A 5,045-nucleotide genomic window follows, 5' to 3' on the forward strand; every position below is an offset into this window, starting at 1 on the left:
GAGTTCGAGGCTAGCCTGGTCTACAGAGTGAGTTCCAGGACAGCCAGGGCTACCCAGAGAAACCCTGTCTCGAAAAACCAAAAAAAAAAAAAAAAAAAACCCAAAACAAAAGACTGCTGACAGACTAGTCTGTACTTTTTCCTTGTAGATATTACGAAGAAACAGGACGGACATTTCGATACACCTCCACACTTATTTGCTAAGGTAAGAAGTTTCTGCAAGCCCTCATTTGTAATTTCAGTTGAAAAGGGCTTGTGGCAGTTCCTAAAATTATGGATATCACATATGTTTACTGAGCTCTAACATTAGGTTGGAAAAGGCATCTAGTAAATGTTTGCAAGTTGGGCATACTGTCATCATTCAAGTGAAACATTTAGAAAGCTGAAGTAGGAGGATTACCACAAAGCCAACCTGTGGCTAGTTTAGCAGGGTCAAGTACTACTGCACATCCTATTTCTTGGAACATCTGTAAAAAGCCTGGTTGAGACACTGTGGAGTGGATGTGTAATCTCGGCACTCCTGTAGGAGCACAGATAGGAGTATCACAGGGAAGCAGTACCTCATATGGCACTGTACACAGTGCAGTGGACACAAGAGACTCTACCTCAGCACGGTGGGAAGGAAGAAGTGACTCTCAAGTTATCCATGTGCTTGTTGGCATGTACACATGTATATACACACACTAAATAAATAGTTCTAAGGGATGTGTAATGTAATAGTTTATATATTTTCTGTAGGTAAAAGAAGTAGACCAGAGTGGAGAATGGTTCAAAGAAGGAATGAAATTGGAAGCTATAGACCCATTAAATCTTTCTACAATATGTGTTGCAACCATTAGAAAGGTAAGAGAATATATATTCTGAAATATATATATATGTATGTATGTATGTATGTATATATATATATATATATATGTATGTATGTATGTATGTATATATATATATATATATATATATACATACACACATGTGTGTGTATGTATATGTATATGTATGTATGTATGTATATTCATTTCTTTATGAGAGGAACCAGGTTTAAAATCAGCAGGTGTCAGTTGAAAAAATGTATGTCTGGATCTTCATTGGGAAGAATGGTATTAATACTTTCTAAATACACTTGAGTTCTGTTGTCAGACCTGTTTTAATTTTTAATGTGTGATAGTCAAAGACTTCACAACCCCTTTTCACCCAGAACTTAAATGAAACCCATGACATACAGGTTTATGAAATACTTGTACAAATCACACACAGACACACCACAAATTTATTTGAAAACTATTTTTTGGAGTTAGGCATGGTGTTGCACACCTTTAATCTCAGCACTTGGGAGACAGATCTCTGTGAGTTCAAGGCCAGCCTAGTCTACAAAGAAAGTTCCAGGACAGCCAGAGCTCTGTTACACAGAGGGAGAAAAATGGCATGTGTATAATTTTACCCTTTATTAAAGATAGAAATCAAATTTACATACTGTCTTAGTCAGGGTTTCTATTCCTGCACAAACATCATGACCAAGAAGCAAGTTGGGGAGGAAAGGGTTTATTCGGCTTACACTTCCATGCTGCTGTTCATCACCAAAGGAAGTCAGGACTGGAACTCAAGACAGGTCAGGGAGCAGGAGCTGATACAGAGGCCATGGAGGGACGTTCTTTACTGGCTTGCCTCCCCTGGCTTGCTCAGCCTACTCTCTTATAGAACCCAAGACTACCAGCCCAGGGATGGTCCCACCCACAAGGGGCCTTTCCCCCTTGATCACTAATTGAGAAAATGCCTTACAGTTGGATCTCATGGAGGCATTTCCTCAACTGAAGCTCCTTTCTCTGTGATAACTCCAGCTGTGTCAAGTTGACACAAAAATAGCCAGTACACATACTAATGAAATTAATATGCTTGTTGCCCAACAGGGCAATCCAAATATAGGTTAGTTTAATACTTAGACACTGAAGAATAAGGTAAGAAGAGATAGTCTTTAAGTTCAGATGTGAGCTAGAGTCTTGCAGAAAGCTTCCTTTATAACAGCACCCACTATACAATGTGGGGGAGAAAGAGTCTATTTTAGCTTAACTTCTATAGGCCATCAGTGAAGAACTTAATATAATGAAGCAGATCACAGAGTAGTGCTATTCACTGATCTCCTCAGCTACCTTTTTTTTCTTTGATCCAGGGTCTCCCTATTTAGCCTTGGCCTCTATTTCATGAGTTCTGACATTAAAGGTGTATACTACCACTTCTAGCCATCTGGGACCTACTTGCCTAGGGATGGAACCACTCAAAAGGGGCTGGGCCTTACTACACCAATTAACAATCAGGAAAACATCCCACTGACATGCTCACAGGCCATTTTGCTGCTCCTCAGTTGAGATTCCCTTTTTCCTGGTGACTCTGGTTTGAGTTAACAGAGACTAATCAACACATTAATGAAATGGCAAGTGGTTGATGTGCATACAATATGCATTCAAAAAAGTTGGAGCTGTGGATGTAGCTCAGTGATAGAGTGCTTGCCTAACAGGTAAAAGGCTCTGCGATCAATACCCTGTACCTCCCAACTTCCCACCCCCCAAGATCCACCACCCACAAAAAAAAAATCAGACTTCAGAGTTGGTTCCACAGTTAAAAGCACTTGTTACTCTTGCAAGAGGATCTGGGTTTTGGTTTACACTACCCACCCACTCACAACCATCTGTAACCCTAGTTCTGATATCATTTTCCGACATGCATGAGCACCAGGGACACATGCTACACAGACATACATACAGGCAAAATCACCGTATACATCAGTTTTTAAAAAAAATTAATGAGTACTTTAAATTTTTTTTACAAAAGCAAAATCCAGAATGTTTGAGATAAGAGTTATGAATTAAGTGATATTTTCTAAAGGACTAAAGAAGGAGCTGTTGACTTGAGGCACTGACTAGCTCTCAGAGAACGTGTCCAGCATGCAGAGCGAATGGATACTGAGGCTCTAAAGGAGGGGAAACTCCCCTTAGTCATGAAGTTGATTGTGTCTGAGATCATTGAAACAAAGCAAAGAGCTAAAATCAGAAATCTAAGGGTTGGAGGTAAAAACCCAATACAGGGAATAATGGAGAAGTGACTATTAATCAATAAACTAGAACATGACAGTCTGGGAGTGTGAAAGGACAAAAAAGTAAAAGTCATTAATCAAATGTCATATAAAATAAGATTTAAGAGCAGGCATAGATAGTAGTGAATGCTTTTAATCTCAGCATTCAGGAGGTGGAGGCTACAAATCTCTGAATTTGATGCCAAACAGACCACAAAGTGAATTCCTTGCCAGCCAGGGCTACATAGTGAGATCTTGTCTCACTAAATAAGGTTATATTTTAGGAGATTAGTATTATGGAAAACAGACCACTGAATTGAGAAAACAAGGTCGTTGGTGAATTTTGCAGGCTAAATAAGGATAAAAAAGGGACAACAAATTGTGCAGTATATGTACCTTGAACCAGGTCTCAGAGTGCAGTCTACAGACTCCACTGCAGTGATACCCTTATGCCTTTTGTGTTTTGAGCCTGCTTCAGGTTTTGTTTTGTTGTTGTTTTTTGCTTTGCTTTTTTTCTTTCTGGGTTGTTGGACAGGGTATAAAATACTTTCAGTGTAATGGAATTGGGAAATATTAAGGGTGTAAAACATGTGTTTGGAAAAGGTCTTGTGATAATTGAACAAGATATAGAAGTATAAAAATTTTAAAAAGTGTTAAAAATAAATGCAGGGAAAATTAGACATGGTTCTACAAGTCTGTAATTCCAGGCTTGGGAATTTGGAGCAAGAGGATTTCAAGTTCAAGAGCTAATACTGGAAGGCAGGAATGCTACTTATTAACTGGAGTCTAAGGCATGATTACAGAGTTAAGAGGACTCTTGGTTGGGCCCAATCAGTCGTAGTGTCGTAGAAGAATATGGTAAAAGACAGCAAGTTGAAGCTTGGAGAAGGTGGGGGATTAGCAAAAGGTTTGGTTTTTTGTTTGTTTGTTTGTTTTATCTATGTAAAAAATCAGAAGAGAAGGAAAACATGTTAGGACTAACAATCTGACACTTAACCACTAGATGGTTATTTTTATCCTGTTTATTTTTTGTGTTTGTGTAGAAATCAAAGGGCAAGCCAGGCGTGGTGGCGCACGCCTTTAATCCCAGCACTCGGGAGGCAGAGGCAGGCGGATTTCTGAGTTCGAGGCCAGCCTGGTCTACAAAGTGAGGTCCAGGACAGCCAGGGCTAACAGAGAAACCCTGTCTCGAAAAACCAAAAAAAAAAAAAAAAAAGAAATCAAAGGGCAACTTAGTGGGATATCTTTACTATGTGAGTCCTGTGAATTCAACTCTGGTCATCAGACTTTGGCAGTCAAGCATTCAACACACTGGGCATTAGATGGCTTAATCATAAAGTATTTTAGTCAGTAATTGGCCAAAGACATTCGTTTTCCCAAGCATCTTAAGCCATCCCTTTGTAAACTTTGCTTTTCTGAAGTCAATTCTGTATGATTTTTGTTTGTTTGTTTTCTGATATTCATTAACAATCTGTATCAGCTTCTCGTTATTGTATCTCTTTACTTAACATCCAGTGAGGAAGTGTTTTTCACTTGGAAAGCATCTTCATGTAATAGGTTTTCATTTTAGAATGTTGTTTAAAATATTTTTATAATAGTGGTATACATGTTCAAGTACTTGGGATTCTCTTGATTTCAAAGGTGCTGGCTGATGGATTCCTGATGATTGGGATTGATGGCTCAGAAGCAGCAGATGGATCTGACTGGTTCTGTTATCATGCAACCTCTCCTTCTATTTTCCCTGTGGGTTTCTGTGAAATTAACATGATAGAACTGACTCCACCCAGAGGTTACACAAAACTTCCTTTTAAATGGTTTGACTACCTCAGGGAAACCGGCTCCATTGCAGCACCAGTAAAACTATTTAATAAGGATGTTCCAAACCACGGATTCCGTGTAGGAATGAAATTAGAAGCTGTAGATCTCATGGAGCCACGGTTAATATGTGTAGCCACAGTTACTCGAATTATTCACCGGCTCTTGAG

General features: G+C 39.1%; 1 protein-coding gene across 17 annotated transcripts in view; it reads left to right on the forward strand.

The window, feature by feature from the left end:
• Positions 1-5,045, forward strand: part of Mbtd1 (mbt domain containing 1) — a 61,268-nt gene that overhangs the window by 43,830 nt on the left and 12,393 nt on the right. For all 17 annotated transcript variants that reach the window (XM_021175711.2, XM_029483025.1, XM_029483028.1 and 14 more), the window contains 3 exons: positions 149-204; positions 738-842; positions 4,702-5,045. In XM_021175711.2, coding sequence (XP_021031370.1) covers positions 149-204; positions 738-842; positions 4,702-5,045 — 505 coding nt within the window. The remainder of the gene's footprint in view (positions 1-148; positions 205-737; positions 843-4,701) is intronic.

Source organism: Mus caroli, chromosome 11 (assembly GCF_900094665.2).
Source record: "Mus caroli chromosome 11, CAROLI_EIJ_v1.1, whole genome shotgun sequence".
In the NCBI taxonomy this organism is placed as follows: domain Eukaryota; kingdom Metazoa; phylum Chordata; class Mammalia; order Rodentia; family Muridae; genus Mus; species Mus caroli.